At 35.4% G+C, this 19,684-nt stretch overlaps 9 protein-coding genes across 9 annotated transcripts; 4 read left to right on the plus strand and 5 right to left on the minus strand.

Moving 5' to 3' along the window:
- Nucleotides 1–178: 178 nt before the first annotated feature.
- On the plus strand, nt 179–3,055 carry CSE1 (importin-alpha export receptor; the record flags this gene model as incomplete). Its single annotated transcript, XM_003676412.1, has 1 exon — nt 179–3,055. One exon carries the CDS (start codon nt 179–181, stop codon nt 3,053–3,055), a length of 2,877 nt encoding a protein of 958 aa, XP_003676460.1.
- A 345-nt stretch (nt 3,056–3,400) lies between these two features.
- On the minus strand, nt 3,401–4,195 carry HAP2 (transcription activator HAP2; the record flags this gene model as incomplete). The annotated part of the gene is made up of 1 exon (XM_003676413.1): nt 3,401–4,195. The coding sequence occupies one exon, from the start codon at nt 4,193–4,195 to the stop codon at nt 3,401–3,403; it is 795 nt and encodes a 264-aa protein (XP_003676461.1).
- Nucleotides 4,196–4,389: 194 nt separating this feature from the next.
- Nucleotides 4,390–6,402, minus strand: MTO1 (tRNA modification protein MTO1; the record flags this gene model as incomplete). Its single annotated transcript, XM_003676414.1, has 1 exon — nt 4,390–6,402. One exon carries the CDS (start codon nt 6,400–6,402, stop codon nt 4,390–4,392), a length of 2,013 nt encoding a protein of 670 aa, XP_003676462.1.
- A 666-nt stretch (nt 6,403–7,068) lies between these two features.
- Nucleotides 7,069–9,450, plus strand: ADE57 (bifunctional aminoimidazole ribotide synthase/glycinamide ribotide synthase; the record flags this gene model as incomplete). Its single annotated transcript, XM_003676415.1, has 1 exon — nt 7,069–9,450. The coding sequence occupies one exon, from the start codon at nt 7,069–7,071 to the stop codon at nt 9,448–9,450; it is 2,382 nt and encodes a 793-aa protein (XP_003676463.1).
- Nucleotides 9,451–10,283: 833 nt separating this feature from the next.
- On the plus strand, nt 10,284–12,932 carry SEC15 (Rab GTPase-binding exocyst subunit SEC15; the record flags this gene model as incomplete). Its single annotated transcript, XM_003676416.1, has 1 exon — nt 10,284–12,932. The coding sequence occupies one exon, from the start codon at nt 10,284–10,286 to the stop codon at nt 12,930–12,932; it is 2,649 nt and encodes an 882-aa protein (XP_003676464.1).
- Nucleotides 12,933–13,099: 167 nt separating this feature from the next.
- Nucleotides 13,100–13,978, plus strand: TAN1 (putative tRNA acetyltransferase; the record flags this gene model as incomplete). The annotated part of the gene is made up of 1 exon (XM_003676417.1): nt 13,100–13,978. One exon carries the CDS (start codon nt 13,100–13,102, stop codon nt 13,976–13,978), a length of 879 nt encoding a protein of 292 aa, XP_003676465.1.
- A 42-nt stretch (nt 13,979–14,020) lies between these two features.
- EMC4 (chaperone EMC4) lies at nt 14,021–14,581 on the minus strand (the record flags this gene model as incomplete). The annotated part of the gene is made up of 1 exon (XM_003676418.1): nt 14,021–14,581. One exon carries the CDS (start codon nt 14,579–14,581, stop codon nt 14,021–14,023), a length of 561 nt encoding a protein of 186 aa, XP_003676466.1.
- A 1,545-nt stretch (nt 14,582–16,126) lies between these two features.
- On the minus strand, nt 16,127–16,588 carry NCAS0E00360 (uncharacterized protein; the record flags this gene model as incomplete). The annotated part of the gene is made up of 1 exon (XM_003676419.1): nt 16,127–16,588. The coding sequence occupies one exon, from the start codon at nt 16,586–16,588 to the stop codon at nt 16,127–16,129; it is 462 nt and encodes a 153-aa protein (XP_003676467.1).
- A 269-nt stretch (nt 16,589–16,857) lies between these two features.
- Nucleotides 16,858–19,344, minus strand: SAP4 (Sap4p; the record flags this gene model as incomplete). The annotated part of the gene is made up of 1 exon (XM_003676420.1): nt 16,858–19,344. One exon carries the CDS (start codon nt 19,342–19,344, stop codon nt 16,858–16,860), a length of 2,487 nt encoding a protein of 828 aa, XP_003676468.1.
- Nucleotides 19,345–19,684: the final 340 nt, after the last annotated feature.

Genomic DNA, 19,684 nt, shown 5'->3' on the forward strand with positions numbered 1-19,684 from the left:
CTACTGAAGATATCCGGGTAAGATAATAATCTATTTCTTATAATTTTGAAAAATTTTATTCTACCGAATTCTATATAGGATATTTAGAGATCAAGTATTACAATTGAAGGAATAAATCGACCAATTCAGAAGTAATAGGTCTCCCTGTAAGCATTGAATGATCAATTAAGAACCATCAATGTCAGAACTTGAAAAAATTGCCAACTTTTTGTCTCAATCTGTCGTGGCAAACACTTCAAAATTTGCAGAACGAAGTTTGAAATCAATTGAAAATCAGGAAGGTTTCGGTCTGACCTTACTACATGTTGTGTCTTCTACCAATCTACCCATTTCTACAAGATTAGCTGGGGCTCTATTTTTTAAAAATTTCATAAAAAGAAAATGGATAGACGAAAATGGGAATCATTTACTTCCTCCGAATGATGTTATGTTGATAAAAAAGGAAATAGTTCCTTTAATGATATCTTTGCCTGGAAATTTACAAGTGCAAATTGGTGAAGCTATTTCCGTCATAGCTGATTCTGATTTCCCACAGAACTGGCCAACTTTACTTCAGGATTTGGCCACGAGATTAACAAATGATGACATGATTACAAATAAAGGTGTTTTAACCGTTGCGCACTCGATTTTCAAGAGATGGAGACCTTTATTCAGATCAGATGAGCTATTTTTGGAAATCAAATTAGTGTTAGATGTTTTTACACAACCCTTTATGTCCTTATTGAAAACGGTTGACGAACAAATTTCTCAAAATCCAAATGATCAAGGGAAACTGAATATATATTTCGATGTCTTATTGATCCTGACTAAGTTATACTATGATTTTAACTGTCAAGATATCCCTGAATTTTTCGAAGATAACATTGAAACCGGTATGGGCATTTTGCATAAATATCTAGCCTATTCAAATCCATTATTGGAAGATGCTGACGAAACCGAACATGCAAGCATCTTGACTAAAGTTAAATCTTCGATCCAAGAAGTTGTTCAACTATACACAACTAGATATGAGGATGTATTTGGTCCAATGATTAATAAATTTATCGAAATCACGTGGCAATTGCTGACAACAGTATCACCTGAACCTAAATATGATATCTTAGTTTCCAAGTCATTATCATTTTTGACAGCAGTTTCCAGAAACCCAAAATATTTCGAAATTTTTAACAATGAGAGTGCAATGGATAATATCACAGAACAGATCATTTTGCCAAATGTTATTTTACGTGAAGCTGATGTGGAATTGTTTGAGGATGATCCAATAGAATATATTCGTAGAGATCTTGAAGGCTCTGATACGGATACTAGAAGAAGAGCGTGTACTGATTTCCTAAAGGAATTGAAGGAAAAAAATGAATCTTTAGTGACTAATATTTTCTTAGCTCATATGAGAAAAATACTGGAGCAATATCAATCAAATCCTAAAGAAAACTGGAGATATAAGGATGTTTACGTCTACTTGTTTGCTGCGTTAGCTATTAATGGTCACATCACAACAGCAGGTGTATCTTCTACCAATTCTTTACTAAATGTTGTAGAATTTTTTACGGAACATATTATCCCTGATTTAACTGGGGATGTTAACCATCCTATCCAAAGAGTCGACGCAATCAAATATATTTACATTTTCAGAAATCAATTAAATAAACCTCAGCTGGTTGAAATTTTACCACTCTTAGGTAATTTCCTACAGAATGATGAGTACGTGGTGTATACCTATGCGGCCATTACCATTGAACGTATATTAACGATAAGGGAATCATACTCATCACCGACATTCATATTTACCAAAGCAGATCTAGTTGGAAGTTCCGAAATCTTATTGAAGAATTTATTAGGATTGATTATGAAGCAAGGAATATCACCTGAAAAATTGGCAGAAAATGAATTTTTGATGCGTGCTGTGTTTAGAGTTTTACAGACGGCAGAAGAGACAGTACAATCGACATACCCTGAACTTATTAATCAATTGGTGAGTATTGTTAGTATTATTGCGAAGAATCCATCAAATCCAAGATTCACACATTACACATTTGAATGTATTGGTGTCATATTTAGCTATACTGAAAAGAATATTTTGCTAAGTTTAGTGGAATCGATAATGCCCACTTTTTTAAACATTTTGTCAGAAGACATTCAAGAATTTATTCCTTATGTTTTTCAACTTATTGCATATTCTGTTGAACAAATGCCAACACTTCCTGATAGTGTAAAACAATTATCACATCCTTTGTTGTCACCATCAATTTGGGAATTGAAAGGGAACGTTCCAGCTGTAACGAGACTATTAAAAAGTTTCATTAGTAAAGATCCTTCAATATTTCCTGATTTAGTTCCAGTATTAGGTGTTTTCCAAAGGTTGATTGCCTCCAAAGCATACGAAATTCATGGGTTTGAATTATTGGATGATATAATGTTAACCATTGATTTAAATCGGTTACAACCATACCTGAAACAAATAGCTACTTTATTATTACAAAGGTTACAAAGTTCTAAAACTGAAAGATATGTTAAGAAACTAAGTGTTTTCCTGGGAGTCCTTTCCATTAAATTGGGAGCTGAATTTGCTGTTCAATTTATAGATGAAGTTCAGGACGGATTATTCCAACAAATATGGAGTAACTTTGTTGTTCCAACATTACCTGATCTAGGTAATTTATTAGATCGTAAGATTGCCACAGTGGGTGCGTTAGCATTGTTGATGAATGGGGATATAGTGAAAAATAAATATCCTAGCTTGCTTCCAATGACGTTGACAGCCATTGTTAAATGTGCAGCATCTGAAAGTGTCGCCAATGTTAAGAGTGAGTTTACAGATTTGGAGAACATTGAAGAAATATCCACCTTCGGTTCTTCGTTTAGTAAATTGGCTAGTATATCTGAGAGACCGTTTGATCCATTACCTGGAATTGACTTAAACAATGGAGTAAGGATATATATTGCAGAAGGTTTGAAGAAATGGATACAAGCATCAGGAGCTTTTGCAAATAATGTTATTTCTCAATTGGATTTGGAAACTAAATCAAATTTGAACAAGTTAGTAAATATGGTTTAATTATCCACCCATTGCAAAACATATAGAAGACGTAGATTGCTTACATAATGTACGTATAAGATATAAATATTGCATTATGCTTCATTAATGAATTATCAAAGAAAACGCTGTTAAGACATTAATTGGACGTTTTACCATACGTCATTTGAATATATAATTATAATATTAAAAAAATGTTTAGAAATACAAAGAGGGAAAAAACAAACAATAAGGAAGGTTCCTTCTTTTGAAAGAAGGGAGAAAGTCAATATTTTTCTCTCTTTTATGATTAAAATTGGAGGAATTGAACAGAATGTTAACTTAGATTAGTACAATAAAAAAATTTGTTTTTGATAATTGTGTTTTTTAGTTTGGATGCACGATGTTTCCATTAGGCAAATTTTCACTTACTTGAGTGATAGGTTTGTTGGTCGGTGTTCTGTTTAATGATGAATCAGAGTTTGTTTTAGAGCTTTCTTTCTCCTTCAAAGCCGCAATTTCTGCAGAAGTGAGAAACCTACCACCTTGCCCTCTTGGTCGCCTCATTGCATGCTTGTGCCTCGACTCGTGCAAATATGGTCTTCTCTCTCTTGAAATTCTCAAATCTTCTTCTAATCTGGCTCTAGCAAACCTTCGTTTCAATATTCTAGAATACTGTTTGGCATTCACATAGAATGGTTGATCAGCAGTAACATTTGGGTCATGTATAGCTGGATTCACCTGTGTTGCAATCCTCATATCTTGTGATTTTTCGGAGTTAATAGAAGACGATGCCGATTCATGACCAAAATCACCACTCACCGGTGAGACAGCAGTATGATACACTTGTTTAACGTTGGGACGTGCCTCGTAATTAGATTCTCTGTCTTTGAACCCATTCAAATGGTGCTGTTGGTCGTTCATGGCTTGTTCTGATTTCTTTTGATAGTCCTGCTGGGATGCAAGTGGAAGTTCCACCTGGGGGTCCTGATTTTGAATCTCACTCAACCGATTGTACAGGTATATATCAGCGGGGTTCGGTTCCATCAGCATGTTGTCCGATTGTTTTTCACCTAACGTCTGGGACGTACTTGAAAATTGTATTAGGTCTGCCTCCAATGGCTGGTAGTTTTCTTCCTTAGACGAGTTCATGGTGTGCTCATTGATATGTGTTTGCGACATGCAGGGAAGAGTAGTATGGTTGTTGTCAGAAAGAAACCTTTACATATGCCAGTTACTCCTCTCCTTATTTTCATGATTTATCGCATCGCGGAGCAAAAATGTCTGTTGAAAGGTACTTAATGTCACAAATTGTGTCTACTGATAGTGCTATATACGGTATTTACAGGATGCTCGTGTGCATATGGGATATGCCACTAGTGTGGGTGGGCAGAAGTATGCAATTTAGCCAGCTTGTATAGTTCAAACAGCGCTGCTGCGGTGACTCCTTGCACTCGTCTGGCTTGTCCGATAGTTGCAGGCTGGATCCGATTAAGATGCATTTTGCATTCAGAGGAGAGACTGGCCACTTTGTCATAATCTATCTGTTGAGGCAGTAGTATGTTTTCATCTGCCTGGAATGCCCTGATGTACTGCTTCTGTTTTTTCAAATATGGCTCGTATTTGGCTTGTACCTCAATTTGTAATTTAACCTGCTGGGGAATTCCTCTCAAGGAGATGTTCACTTCAGGAGCCGCTTCCACAATCCTTTCCAGTGTCATCCCATTCTTTCTAAATATCTCCCAGGCAGACTTTCGTTGTGAGGCTTGTGATATGGGGATTCCCAAGGCTTCTTGCCATTTTTCAGCACTTAATTGGAAATTCTTCAATTTGTTAGTTACCTCTTCATAAATCTGTGCATCTTTTTGATACTTTTTCCAACGTGTTTCCCCAATAACACCATATTGGTACCCCAGTGGGGTTAACCTGGAATCGGCGTTATCAGCACGAACACTTAATCTAAACTCTGATCTTGAAGTGAACATTCTGTATGGTTCCTCTACCCCCTTGGTGATCAAATCATCAATGAGAACACCAATATACGAATTTGATCGATCAAGGACTAATTCCTCTTTATCTTGGGAAGAGAGCCCTGCGTTGATTCCTGCAATGACACCCTGGGCACAAGCTTCTTCGTATCCTGTGGTCCCATTAATCTGGCCTGCTAGATACAACCCAGAAATCGATCTAGTCTCTAAAGTGTTTCTTAATTGAGTAGGATCTACATAATCATATTCTACACCGTAGGCATGCTGCAATATCTTTACTTTCTCTAAACCAGGTATCATTCTCATCATTTTCAATTGAACATCTTCAGGCATTGAGTTTGAAACACCATTCGGGTATATGACATCTGTATTCAGTCCTTCTGGTTCTAACCATATTCGATGGGAGTCCTTGTCTGTAAACCGAACTATTTTCGCCTCAATGGAGGGACAGTAACGAGGCCCCTTCACAGTCTCTCTTATATGGATACTCCTATGCAGATTGGCTTTCAAATATTCATGCAATTCTGAAGTTGTCCTTGTTCCATAACATAAAACTTGTTTTTTAATTGGAACTGTTTCATTCATAAAACTCATCGGGATAGGTGGATCGTCACCATATTGTTTTTCTAAATGGGTAAAATCAATTGTTGTACCATCTAACCTTGCTGGAGTCCCCGTTTTCAAGCGTCCCAGTTTAAATCCAGCCTGTGACAAGGTAGTGCTGATACCATACGTAGGCAATTCTCCAATTCGACCAGCAGGATAGGTTCGAAGCCCAACATGAATTTCGGCATTTAAGAATGTACCTGTGGTAATGACTATCTTGGTGGCTCCCATGATGGAACCATCCTCAAGAATCACACCACACACTTTACCAAATTCGGTATTTCCCTCTTGTCCATCATCAATAATTAAATCTGTCACTTTCCCTTGATGTAATTTCAAATTTGCGTATGATCGTAATTCTTCTTGCATCTTTCTCAAATATATATCTCGATCGATCTGTACTCTTGGTCCCCAAACTGCAGCCCCTTTACTTCTATTCAAGATCTTGAATTGGATACCGGCCAAGTCAGTGATCCGGGCAGCAACACCGTCCAGAGCATCTACTTCTCTTAATAATGTGCCCTTGCCCACGCCACCCATCGATGGGTTACAAGAACAAGTCCCGATCTTGTCCAGAAATGGAGTCACCAGTACTGTATTGCTACCACTCCTCGCAGATCCCGTGGCAGCTTCGCAACCAGCATGTCCACCACCTATCACTATGACGTTTGCCTTTGGTGCTTGACTAAGTGTGGCTCGTAGACTAGCATCTAGTGTGATATTTCTGTTCGTTGTGACTCTATTCACAAATGAACGCAATATACCAGACCATTTTTTGCGTACTGGCCGTATCATTAGTCTTTGTATATGCTGTTCAAGTGTTTATAAGTCTATCTATGTTGTCAAAGTAGTAATAAGTTTTAAATTTCAAGAAATATAACGGATAGACGATTACTAGCTTCCTAGAAAAGAATAGTTTGAAGATTTTTTTAAGTGTAGGAGTTCTGATAGTTCTCTATTTGCATTACTATCTTCGAAGCTTAAAGAAGTCCTTCATTCCCTCATCCTGTGTGAACTTTACTATCCAAGAGAAGGAATTTAATGGATGGACCGCTAAATACAAACCACAGATCGCAACAACTTTACAAGAAAAGCAGCACACAACCTTCCAGACACACGTATCTTAGGGCCATAGCTACCATCTTAACTATCAAGTAGTCACACTGATCAACCATCATTCCATAGAGTCAAATTATGTGTCATGTCCCAAAACGGCAAAATCTTCAAAATTTTTCAAATTGGTGCTTGACTCTGTTTGACCTCGTTTCCTGATACAAGAGTCATGGCAATCTTTAATTGATACTTATATTGTTGTAACTCGTACTCATCTGTTCTTTGAGCTCTATTTAAGTAACACTACATCCCCATTGTCGTAATCCTTATCTGCTTCATTTACTTCCATTCAGTCAGGTGGTTGGTGTCTTGAGAGCAAGAAAAGCAACAAAAACAAACACATCAAATATGTCCTTAAACATCCTAGTATTAGGTAACGGTGGTAGAGAACACGCCCTAATTTGGAAACTCTCTCAATCCAAAACAGTTAAAAAGATTTACGTGGCACCAGGAAATGGTGGTACCGCATGCCAAAATGACAGTAACATCATAAACGTTCCTGAATTGTCCCCAAATCCTTCCCAATTCGATGCTCTAAGAGAATTTGCTTTAAATCACGATATTAACTTAGTGATTCCAGGTCCAGAACAACCTCTTGTTGATGGTATAACTACAATCTTTAATAAAGTGGGGATCCCAGTTTTTGGTCCCTCAGCTAAAGTGGCTCAATTGGAAGGTTCCAAGGTTTTCTCTAAACGTTTTATGGATAAACATGGCATTCCAACCGCCAAATATGCATCTTTCACAGATTTTGAGAAGGCAAAGAAATATCTTGCCGAAGTGGACTATAATGTTGTCTTAAAGGCTGATGGTATTGCCGCCGGAAAGGGTGTTCTAATTCCTGATTCCAAAGAACAAGCCTTGAAAGATTTAGATACTATAATGGTGGAAAGACAATTCGGCTCTGCTGGTGATTCTGTTGTTATTGAGGAATTCCTAGAAGGTGAAGAAATTTCTATCTTAACCATTTCTGATGGGTACACATATTTCAACTTACCAGCAGCTCAGGATCATAAAAGAATTGGTGAAAATGATACCGGTCTAAATACGGGTGGTATGGGCGCTTATGCTCCAGCTCCCGTTGCTACTCCCAAGCTCGTTCAAGAAATTGATAGAAATATTATCAAGCAGACTATTGACGGGTTGAGAAAAGATTCATTACCATTTGTAGGTGTCTTGTTCACCGGTATTATTATCACTAAAGATGGTCCAAAGGTATTAGAATATAATGTTAGATTTGGTGATCCAGAAACACAAACAGTTTTGCCATTATTGACAGAAGACACTGATTTAGCGCAAGTTTTCTTAGCTGCCGCAGATCACAGATTAGATTCAGTCGATATCAAAGTACAACAGGATAAATTTGCTACTACTGTAGTCTTGGCCGCTGGTGGTTATCCTCAATCATACAATAAGGGAGATAAGATTTCCATCGATTCAAATACATTACCTGAGAATACATACGTTTTCCATGCTGGTACGATAATAAATAATGACAAGCAACTGGTTACAAATGGTGGAAGAGTCATAGCGGTATCTGCAGTAGCAGATTCATTAAGAAATGCAGTGGATAGAGCATACAAGGCTGTGAATTGTATTGATTTTAAAGATAAGTACTTCAGAAGAGACATTGCCCATCGTGCCTTTGCACAATCAACATCTACCAAGGGAATTACTTATGCTGACGCTGGTGTCTCTGTGGATAAAGGTAACTTATTTGTTCAAAAGATTAAGGATAAGGTCAAGTCAACAAGAAGATCTGGTGCTGATTCTGATATTGGTGGATTTGGTGGGTTATTTGATTTGAAGCAAGCAGGTTACAATATTGATGATACTTTATTGGTTGCTGCTACCGATGGTGTTGGTACTAAATTAATCATTGCACAAGAAACAAATATTCATGACACTGTAGGTATTGATTTGGTTGCCATGAACGTTAACGATTTGGTGGTACAAGGTGCCGAGCCATTATTGTTTTTAGACTACTTTGCTACGGGGAAATTAGATATTAAGATTGCCTCTGATTTTGTCACTGGTGTCGCCGATGGCTGTATTCAAAGTGGTTGTGCTCTTGTTGGTGGTGAAACTTCAGAAATGCCCGGTATGTACCCAGAAGGTCATTATGATACGAATGGTACTGCTGTTGGTGCCGTTAGAAGAAATGATATTCTACCTAAAATTAATGAAATGACAACAGGTGATGTTCTCTTAGGGTTAGCGTCTGATGGTGTCCATTCAAACGGTTTTTCTTTAGTGAGAAGGATCATTGAACATAGTGGTTTACCATGGGATGCACCATGTCCATGGGATTCTGAAAAGACATTGGGTGAAGGAATATTGGTACCAACGAGGATATACGTGAAACAATTATTACCATCTATAAATGAAAAGCTTCTTCTCGGATTAGCACATATTACTGGTGGTGGTCTTGTCGAGAACATTCCAAGAGCCATACCATCTCATTTGCAAGCACAAGTAGACATGGCCTCTTGGGAAGTACCAGAAGTGTTCAAATGGTTTGGTAAAACTGGTAATGTCCCTGTAGATGATATCTTAAAGACTTTTAATATGGGTGTGGGTATGGTCTTGATTGTTAAACCTAAGAATGTTGCTAGAGTGAAACAATTATTACAAGAAGCATCCGAAACTGTTTATGAAATTGGTACTCTAGTTACTAGAAAGGATGGAGAACCAGGATGTGTAGTTAATAATGCCACCAATCTGTATTAGGGCTATACCAAACCCTTTGTAACAAACAATAAACTACCTTATTTTATAGATAACTTCACCTAATGAACATATATTTTTAATTATTAATAGTTTACTTACTTGAAAGTCCACGAAGAGTGTTGTAGAGATGGAAATTTGAAGAAAGTTAATATATGGCAAATGATTGTTAGATGCAACATGAGAACCACATTGGGTCAAGGCACTAGGTTGGAGTAATCATGTTCCAAACTAGAATCAAGTTTTTACTAGTTGTTGACTCTGAAAGCTCGGCGGTTATAGGATTGGAAATGAACAGGTGTCAAACCATTATCTACCTGTGGGACTTTTTTCTTGGGAAAGATTTACTAGCTTTAAATCATGTATAGAAAAGCTTCAAAGACCGCTTGCAAAACTGGAGAATCTGGAGCCATATGGTCGAGAGGTGTATTCTTTCTTGGAAGTTGTTCGTCTGATTGATATGTGCCAGTTTCCATTTTAACTCATAAAACCTGCTTTGAAGTTGCAGTACCTAACCAAAATTCCACATCCCATTTAACCCTCTTTCTAATTTACTCTAACGTTCTTGACATAAGTAAAAGATTACTCATTGCCATTATCTTCGAATAATTTTGTTATTAGTTTGTTAATTTTATGCCGGTTATCGTTACCCTGTACCAAATTCAGAATTGAGAAATAATAATGAGATCTGGATAGCAAATCAACTATTTGGTAACTATCTAACAAATTATTATAGGTAGTTCAATCACAGTTTAAGGAGTGGATAAAGCACTTACTCTCACAATAACTCACCAAATTATCTAATAAACGTTATATTTTCCCTTTGAACTCGACAAATGGATCAAGAAGTACTATTATCGCAGGATTTTCAAAAGATTCTACTTTCATATGAACCGAAGAAAGCAGAGACAACTACCAGCCATGACAAAGAGGAGAATGCTTCTGAGTATAAAGATCTTGGGATGGAAGAAGATGCGTTTGAATTAGATCCACAGTCATTTGATAAATGGGTCCCCTTTTTAAGGAGCGCAGTGGAAAAGAATCAATTAGGGACAATTATCCAAGAATTAGATACTTCAATAGATGACAATTTCCAAGGGTTGGAATTACAATTACTTCAGGATTCACAAATTAATGATAAATTGGAAACTTCCATAAACGAGATTTCGAACATTCAAAATATGATAGATACATCTTTATCTGGAGGCATATTAAACTTACAAGAACAATTGACTCAAACCACGAACGAATTGATAATTAAGAAACAGGTATTTGTCAATAATAAGAAAACGTCGTTGAAAATATCTGAACTAACGATATTACTTACCAAAGTTGTTAGAATATTGGAGTTATCGAGTAAATGTCAAGAATTAATCACAGAGGGGAACTTTTTTAAAGCTCTTCAAAATTTAGATAGTCTAGAAAAGATTTACCTACAAGAATTCAGAAATTATAATTTCAAGTTTTTAAAAGAGATCTATGATTCCATTCCATATCTAAAATCTGTTACCAAAGATGAATGTCTTAACTTGATAAGAAACTCTCTAAACTCGAATTTAGGGAAGAATTTAACCGATGTTGGTATGAGCTTCTTTGATACTTATCAAAATGAATTATTACCAAAATGGTTAGAAATTAAAAAAAGCATGAAATTGGAAAAATTTAAGTTTAATTCACCGGTTGAGATATCAATGAGGGACCAAGCCAGCTTAAAGAAGTTGAATTTGGAGAAATTTTTTCATATTGAAGAATTCTATGATTCTATTATGATATTCCAAACATTAAACAAACTTGATTATCTGTTTTCTGAGTTTTCCAAAGAATATGAATTCAGAAAGACAAAATTAATATATCCGTTACTTTGGAAAAGAGCTTCAAATTCAAATGCAAATATTCCTCCAGGTGATATATCAAGTGATGCATTTACCAAACAAATGAACTTGAAATTTTTGAAAGAATACTTTTGGAAAATTTTAGGCTTCTTACTTTATGATATCAACTTAAACAAATCCACTGATTTCGTCCTGGTGGATAATAATTATAACGCCACTAATGAATTTTGGGATGGATTAATGAACCGTCTTCAACCGTATTTGAGACATTTTATTGTAACGGGATTAAATGATGACGATTCTTTTGTAGAGTTCAAAGATTTCATGTGTATTTACGTGGCCATCTTGGAAAATTACAAATTAAGCATTGATCCTCTCTATGAAATTTTGATACTTCTATTTGATAGATATTGTGACATTTCCATAAGATATTTTGATACTGAATTTGAAGTTCTTCTAAATGATGACGATTTTATGCCATTAACAATAAACGATAAAACTTTATTCCAAAAAGTATCTCAAATTTGTTGGATGAAAGAAGATGAACATCTTGAACCACAAGAAGACATGAGTGGATTTTCTATTACATTACCCTTTTCACCCCTTTATCCAATGACATGTACTTTGTTGAAGAAAGCATATTCCAAACTAACATCATTTATAACCATGTTTTATAGACATGATCTCCCAGCTTTGAATAGACTATTGGTAAATGCTATTGATAAGATATTTATTGATATTGTCAATAAAAAGATTCGCGCCAAATTACAAAGTACCTCTAGAGAAGAAATTGCACAAATCTTAATTAATTTGGATTATTTTATCGTTGCGACAAAGGCATTTAGTAAGATTATGACGGAAGGTAACATCATGCAGAATCCAGACATTGAAATCCAATTAAAGTCAACCAAGGATTTGAAAGATAGTAGAAAGTATGCAGAAGGGAAACTAATTAAATTGATTGATTCTAAGGTGGCAGATATTTTGGAGACTGTTGATTTAGATTGGAATTCTAAGGAAATAATACAAGACCCTGATATTTCTATTGTGGATGTTGCCCAATTCTTAGAAATGATGTTTGCAACGACACTGATAAATTTGCCATACAGTATTCAGATTTTATTGATTTTTAGAGAATTTGATTCATTGACAAGAAGATTTTTAGACATCTTATTGAATGACACTCCAGACCACATTACACATGAGAGTGTACTGAATTTTGAAGTTAATATCAAATACTTGGAAGGTATTATCCCTAGGATATTTCCCTCACGAGATGAAGAAGAAACCAATATTACATCTGAGAGAATGATGACACCCCTTTCACCAGTATTTAATGGCACGAATAATGGTCATTCACCTGAACTAATTGAAAATAATGTCAAGTCTCTCGAAGAGACGTTCATAGAGCTACGACAATACATAGAATTATTGAAGACAGGTAATGAATACATGGATCCTGATCTAAGGATGAGGAAGTATTCTCGAGTAAAGCCAGAACATGCCAACATATTAATGCGCAAAGTAAGAGTGACACCCATTATGAGTCCCTCCGACACACCACAACAGCAAGATGATGATTCGAGTAGTATATTTACAAGGGATTTCAATGGGAGTGATAGCAGAATAGCGAAATTCTTCAACAGACGTTAACGCGCAATGTTCGTTAATTTTTCAATGGAATTTTTTGAGATGGAAATCATAATCATCTTGGTAGAATAGCATTATAAAGATTAAGTAGGTTTATAGCTTAGTTTCTTATACGTTCTAACCTTATCCTTTGCCAAGCATAGCAGTGGTTTTTCTATTATTATTTACAAATGGGAGAAAAGAGACCTAATTCAAACGCTAGTAATGGAAGAACTCAAAAGAAGAAGTTCAAGATCAATTCAGGGTTCTTAGATCCAGGAACTTCAGGAATATATGCAACATGTAGTAGAAGGAAAGAACGTTTGGCCGCCCAAGAGTTGGGTCAGTTGTTTGAAGAAAAGTTTCAAGAGATGTACAAGGAGGAGCTTACTAAAGATGATGATAGTGACGAAGAGAATATTGACGAATTATCTATTGAAGACCAAATAAAACAAGAGTTATCGGAATTACACGAAAAGAATAAGCCAACGTCAAAATCTCATGACAATAACAAGAAGAAGGAGCCTTTACAATTTATTGACTTAGATTGTGAATGTGTGATATTCTGTAAGACGAGATCACCAATTGTTCCTGAAGAATTCGTTGCCAAGATTATTGAAGACTTGGCTTCTCCTGACAACATGGAAAAAAGGACCAGATATATTGCAAAGCTTACACCAATAACTTATTCATGTAATGCTACTATGGAACAATTGATTTTATTGGCTCAGCGTATTTTAGCACCACATTTTCATGGAGAGCATTCAGAAGATGGCCTTAAGTTTGCTGTAGAAGTGACAAGAAGGAATTTCAATACGATTCCAAAGATGGATATTATCAACCAAGTGGTCAAGGAAGTCACTGAAAAGGGAAAATTGAACCATAAAGTCGATTTAAAGAATTACGACAAATTAGTTCTTGTAGAATGCTTTAAGAATAACATTGGTATGTCAGTGGTAAGCGGTGACTATTTGACCAAATACAGAAAATATAATGTTCAACAAATATATGAAGCCAAATTCAATGATAATTCAGAAGAAAAAGATGCACAAAATGCTACGAATAAATAGTGATTTTTTGATAGACTAATGTAATATAATATGATCTAGTAATTAAAATGCAAATACTTTCCTTCCTATATTATAATCGACAGGTAATTCCCAAGTCAGCCAGTCACTTTTAGTATTGGGAATGAGTCCCATGGCATTCAATTTCCTAATACCAATATACATAAGGGCACCCTGGAAAACGATATATAAAAACATAGCAGAGTTCACTTGACTTTGGATCTCCTTATTCCCCAGGACGGGTTTGAATGCAGCTCTAATGGAGAATATAGCCTTTAATGGACCTGAAAGTAGCATTAGTGCTGCCATTATTGGAATAATTTGAAGTGATGTACCGGACATATAAGACATAATCATATTCATCGGAATTGATTTCGCTGGTTGCATTGCTATTGACATGGCCTTTTGTGCCAAAAGATTATTGAGCTCCTTCATTCTAATGGCCTCTGTAGCTTTGTTCCCTTGCGATTCATGTTGATTCTTCCCAACCTCTACCACACCATATCCAGGAGGTGATGGCAGTGTTTTAATAGCACTACTGTCCGTAGCTTCCTCCTCTTTAAGATTGCATAGTTTTACAGCCCATTCAAATGGTTCAACTGACATCGTTTCTTATAACACTGGTACTTAGACTTTGTTCTTCTTTTGCTATCACAGTGTAATCACCTGAAAGGTTTCAAATATTTTTTCACTATTGATTGATATTTACCATTAATGTTATAAAAGATTGGCAAAACGCGCTTGGTGACAGCAAAGTGAATGGATGTATTGACAATCAAATGGAACCATATACTAATACACAAAAGCAAGAAAGGCTGTGACTCCCTCTATATTTGATGGGTGTTTATATTATTATACAGACTAACAATTGACACCTTTCTTCAGAATATTTTGTGACACAATTACCATTGTTGCAAATCCACGGCTGGTAAAATAGATAAAACTGTATGTATAGGTAAAGCAGTATTCTAAGATATCAACCTTTGAGAAACCAAGGGGTTTAAACTGTAGGCCTTAATCTTTAAAAAAGCAGTACTAACCCATCCCAGAATTATGAAGAGCAGCCCAAAAAGATAACCAAATGTCCCTACCTTTTCTTTCTTTTTTCTCTACTTAGTTCTGCTGTAGAAACAAAATACAAATATATAGTTGAAAGATCATTATTGTTTTTTCATAAAAGATCATTTCTTCACAAAGTATTTCCTTTACTGGGACGACACTTAGGCAATAGGTAATCTAGTTTTAATTTTACATTGTCCTCTCTGTAACATAACTTGATTTTGACAATGATCTATCAATAAAGATTATACTCAAACACTTCTGAAGGAATAACAACACAATCCTTGCCTATTTCTAATTTAAGAAGGTTACTTTTGAAAATATTCTTGTGACAAGAACCGACGATGGTTTTTAATATACCTTGGTAGAATGATGATCTCGAGCTGAAAAATCTCCCAGAATAAGGTTCTTTAGAGACACAAACACAATTGAATAGTAATGCAAGAAACCTAGAAGGAAGTAAAACCCTAAAAAATTTTTCCACCTTTATAGTTAATTATTCTCGGTTATAACAGCTCTAATAAGGGAAGCAAGAGTGTTAGCCGAGGAGTTAAAGAAAAAGAACTTAAAAAACTAAAAACTACCATTATTATTATAACAATGAGAGTAATAATGTTCACCCTATTTTACCCAATTGAAACTGGTAAATTATTCATATTTGCGTGTGTCCATTATGAATTTAAACACAACTATATCGTTAAGAGTAATCCTTTAATTCAAAGTATTCTTAGTTCTATTACGTAAGTATATATTAATATAAATAAATACCCAAAGGGTCCAGCAGTCAAAGACGTCCCAACATGGTAGCTTATATACGTTAGCATAAGACAGAGTGTCCAATACAATGCAACCCCCTACTTGCATACTAAGTGGTCTGACACTTCTGATGATCGATCGGATCGTGTCCCTCCGAAGGTGGCCAACAAACGGTTATGGATACTGTGTAATAACGCTAACATATATAAATTTCTTAATAAAGTGAAAAAGTTGATGCTAGTCACCTTAAAACTTCTTTGGCAAACAGCAAGGGACAACATTTACAAACTAACTTATATAGATATTAAAAAAAAACTGTTCTTAGACAGAAAAACTTCAAATATTATCCCATAATTTTACTGAACGTGCATAATTGAGGTAAAACCTGTAATCAATTGTGTCGTTCGATACTACTGATAAAATAAATTCCATATCATTACGCTTGATACGCTTTTTGTATACAGCTGGCATACAGGCTGCTTCGATTATTACATACAATATGCACTGTAAGATTATTGCTCCCATTAAAACCCACATTATAGTGAGGGTATGTTTATACCCCACCACAATGTTCAACACATTGAGTGAAATTGTTTTGCAATATTTGTATGGAGACTTGGCGAACATAATGGAAACAGTTTGTGCATCTTCACCTTCTTGTTCAAAAGTTCCTAACTCCAATTCTTCCATCATTTCTTGTTTAACTGTGCCCGCTTCATTAGCCTTTATAACATGATTCGCCATTCCGTAATTCTCTATATCACTCGATGAACTTGATGTATGAGAAAACATTGCCATTGCCTGTGCTTTAGAACCTTTCACTGTCACAACCTAAATTTAGGAAATACAACTAATTTTGAATTTATTACTCATATGACCCTTTGCTTATAATTTTTTATATAAGCATTGGGTGTTCAAGCTCCCCTTTATATATAAATGGATATATTCGTTGTGGTTATTTTTTCATTACGTTCTATAAGTTATAAATATCATAACTGATTTATAGACAAGTTCGTTACAGTAACGTTACAATCATGGTCCCATTATAATACAGTGCTCAATTTAGCTCATTGATTAGGTGGAGTTGATTCCGGTCCGGGCTTCCAAATTTCTCCCACCTTTAGATGAATATCTAACTCGGTCAACAAAGACTCTGAAGTTTCATCATTGGTTTCTAGATGTTCCTCGTATGGATCAGATGATTCAATAAATTGAGGAACTACGTTTCCATTACCATCATCGACAAATGATCCACCTCCGAGAATCTTAGAGTACATTATTCTCGTGCTATGAAGTACTTCATCCATGTAGAAAATCCACTCCTTCTCTTGTAAGATTTTTTGAATATCTGGAGAAATTAATTCCACCTTATATAATTTAGAAAATTTGACAACTTCTTCTGCTATTAAGACTAAATGACCCATGTAGCCTAAATTTGTCTTCCATTTCTCATAAAACTCATACGATTTCTGATACCCTAGCAATATGAAGTCTTTGGTTATATTAAAATTTCCCAATAAAATCTGATTATTTGAGTTTGCGTTCGAGTCAGTTTTTTTGAACTGGGATGCCTTCTCCAAATTGAATAATGAATACACTATAAAAGAATTGTATGAGAAATCCATTCTTCCATTAAACAATTGCTGGATGATGTCAAATATCACATTATGCCAAAAATTATTCCATGGGTTTTTCAAGAAGAGAATTAATATCTTTATAATAATCTGGTTATCATAAAGATTTATCTTAAAACGATCCCCGATAGTGGGACCGTTCCTTAACTTGCTGTTTTGCTTCTCATTAATATATGGTATCTCAAATGAATCATCAATTTCTGCAACATCAATTGTGTCCAGATCATCATCACTGTCACTATCTATAAAGGATCTTTCGGGATGTTCTGAGACATTTTCAATCAAGACATCTTCATCTTCATCAGTGACGCTACCTGTAGTCAGATCATTATTAATAGAATTATTATCACTAATTATATCGGAATGCTCTGTCTTATTTATCTCTAGATCTTGTAGTGCATCTTGAAGTTGATGTGGAAGTTGCAATCTTAGATGATCGCGTTTCAATGCAATATGTTCTGCTCTCTTAGAGTTCATCAACCCCATATTAGAGCAGTGTAATAATTCAGCAATTAGCTCCACAATTTTAATCCGTTCAAATCCAAGTGGTTGAAATTCTTGATTGATTTGGTTTATTCTGATTCTTTTCATTATTGTTTTATCTGCCATGTCATCCACTAGCGCAAATATATTTTCTATTTTATCACTGAATTTCTTAAGTAGATAACCAAGATATATAGGGTCTCTGTTTGATGGCAGATGCGATCGTGTCGTAGTCTCCAACAGATTAATTTCATCATAGTCAGAGTTATTCTTCCTTATAAGTTCTATGACAACAGATATCGTATGATTCAAAGCTGTACCATTCTCATTAAGAATGATGTTTATCAAATGATCTACTACATCTGGTGAAGCTAGAGCTCTTGATAACAGATTCGGACCGACAGACATTTCATCCAAGGGAACATTGGCAGATATGCCTATCAACGCCTTAAGAAAATCACTAGCACATGCCTGTACATCAGCGGAATACTGATCATTCTTAAAGAATTTTAAACATTTTTGAATTACACGTTGATCATCTAACAGTTCTATTATCCCTGTAGGGTAATCTGGTTTATCTGTTGCTATCAATTTGAGTAAGAAATCTAATAATACGGGAATATTCATATGCTTGAAGAATTCGTCCACCAGGGTTTTTCGAGTTCGAATAAAATTTAAATATTGGTCCTTTCTGGATAGAAGAAGACTTTCATTAACTTTTAAGAATATAGGTAATAATGGCGAATCTTCTGTTTCTAATTTAACATTTGATAATACGGACCATATTTCATTCAAATAATTCATATTTTTAATTAGGGATTCACTTATTAACCATTCATCAAATGAGAGGATGTTGCTGATAATAGTAGCTTTGTGCAGGAAATTGGGGCCCTCTTGGGATCTCATGTTGTCATTAGCTTTATCTTCATCTACAGATGTAATTGATGCATTTGTCAGATACTGTACACATGAGATCAATTGATCGATTAGATATTGCATGTTCATAATTTTTTTGGAATCAGAATCAAAGAAATATCCAAAACATAGGAAGTCCAGTAATACATTATTTTTCTTGCCCAATTCATCCATCAAATCGAGTTCATCTAATATCCGCTCAATAAATGAATTATCCAGAGAGACTTTGCTCACAACGACATCGTTCGATTTCTTTGATTCAGTATCTCTATCACACGAGGACTCTTCTGAAGTAACAGCCAGCTTCCGCTTCCTCTTCCTTGTACGATGCTTGTGTTTGCGTGGTTGAAACTTCGATGAACCATAAGAATCGTGTATTTGTTCTTCACCCCTCAACGGTACATCATTATCATCGTCCTCTATTAGATTAGCCTTTCTTAACGAATTTAAAATGTCGAAATATTCATCCAGGATCTTCGACACATTCGAAGTTGAATCTTGAGGAAAGGGCCAGAAGGACATTTTCAAGGAAACAAAATAAGGAAAGAAAAAATCCTAAAGAGCCTGCCAGTGCTCTGAGGTCTTAAAGTATGGGAACCTACAGTATAAATAAGCTGTCAATGACAGTTGGAGTGCTTGTTGTTCAGAGTCAATTGTGAAATAGCATTGTTCAAATTCAGATTTGATCGAGTTACGTAATCAATATTAGGGTTATGCTATATTTACTAGCCCTAATTTAGAAAACATTTGGTTTTTTTTAATCAACCTTAAACCTAATAATTATAGAAGTGCGCCCTAGGATAACTTAGGGTTGGGTGTCAGAAAATTGTAAACAAGGAGATGGAAGTCAAATGACAATGTA

This window comes from Naumovozyma castellii, chromosome 5, assembly GCF_000237345.1.
Source record: "Naumovozyma castellii chromosome 5, complete genome".
NCBI lineage: Eukaryota > Fungi > Ascomycota > Saccharomycetes > Saccharomycetales > Saccharomycetaceae > Naumovozyma > Naumovozyma castellii.